This window comes from Egretta garzetta, unplaced genomic scaffold, assembly GCF_000687185.1.
Source record: "Egretta garzetta isolate BGI_Z169 unplaced genomic scaffold, ASM68718v1 scaffold396, whole genome shotgun sequence".
Taxonomy (NCBI): Eukaryota; Metazoa; Chordata; class Aves; order Pelecaniformes; family Ardeidae; genus Egretta; species Egretta garzetta.
This window is the reverse complement of record NW_009259861.1, coordinates 245,196-245,693: the sequence shown is the minus strand read 5'-3', so window position 1 is coordinate 245,693 and position 498 is coordinate 245,196. Positions and strand designations below refer to the sequence as shown.

The 498-nt window shown below is 72.9% G+C and overlaps 1 protein-coding gene across 1 annotated transcript in view; it reads left to right on the top strand.

Moving 5' to 3' along the window:
- LOC104127395 (CACN subunit beta associated regulatory protein) overlaps positions 1-421 on the top strand; it is an 8,949-nt gene extending 8,528 nt beyond the window's left edge. Inside the window, exon 6 of the mRNA XM_035895607.1 lies at positions 30-421. Within this exon, the coding sequence (XP_035751500.1) occupies positions 30-298 (269 nt within the window). The 3' untranslated portion in view covers positions 299-421. The remainder of the gene's footprint in view (positions 1-29) is intronic.
- Positions 422-498: the final 77 nt, after the last annotated feature.

Genomic DNA, 498 nt, shown 5'->3' with positions numbered 1-498 from the left:
GGCGGCCGATGGGGTCCCCCCTGCCCCAGCGCTGCCCGACCCTGAGATCCAGGTGATCGTGGAGGAGGCTGGAGAGGTGGCCCCTGAGCCCAAGGCTGGCTCCGAGCCCCCCGGGGACGATGACTGCCCCGGCCCTGGGAGGTGCCTGGGGCTGGGCTCCGGCTTGGAGCTGATGGACAAGATCGCCGGTGGCCTGGAGGAGCGGCTCTACGGGCACTTGAGGAAAGCGGGAGAGAGCCCCGAGCACACGGTGGCCGTGGCGGCCAGCGATGCCCCCCCTGACCACAGCCCTGTCTAGGTCCAGCGCAAGGGGAAGAGACCCCGGCGCAGGGGGGCTTGGCCCCCATCGGGGTTCAGGGCTCCATCCCCTCTGCTGCCGGCGTGGGGACCAGCCTGGGGTGCTGCGGGAAGGGTGGCCCCAGCATGGGAAGGCCAGGAGGGCACATGGGGTCCCCTGGCCATACACCCCCCCCCCACCCCCCCCACCGCAGGGGTCGG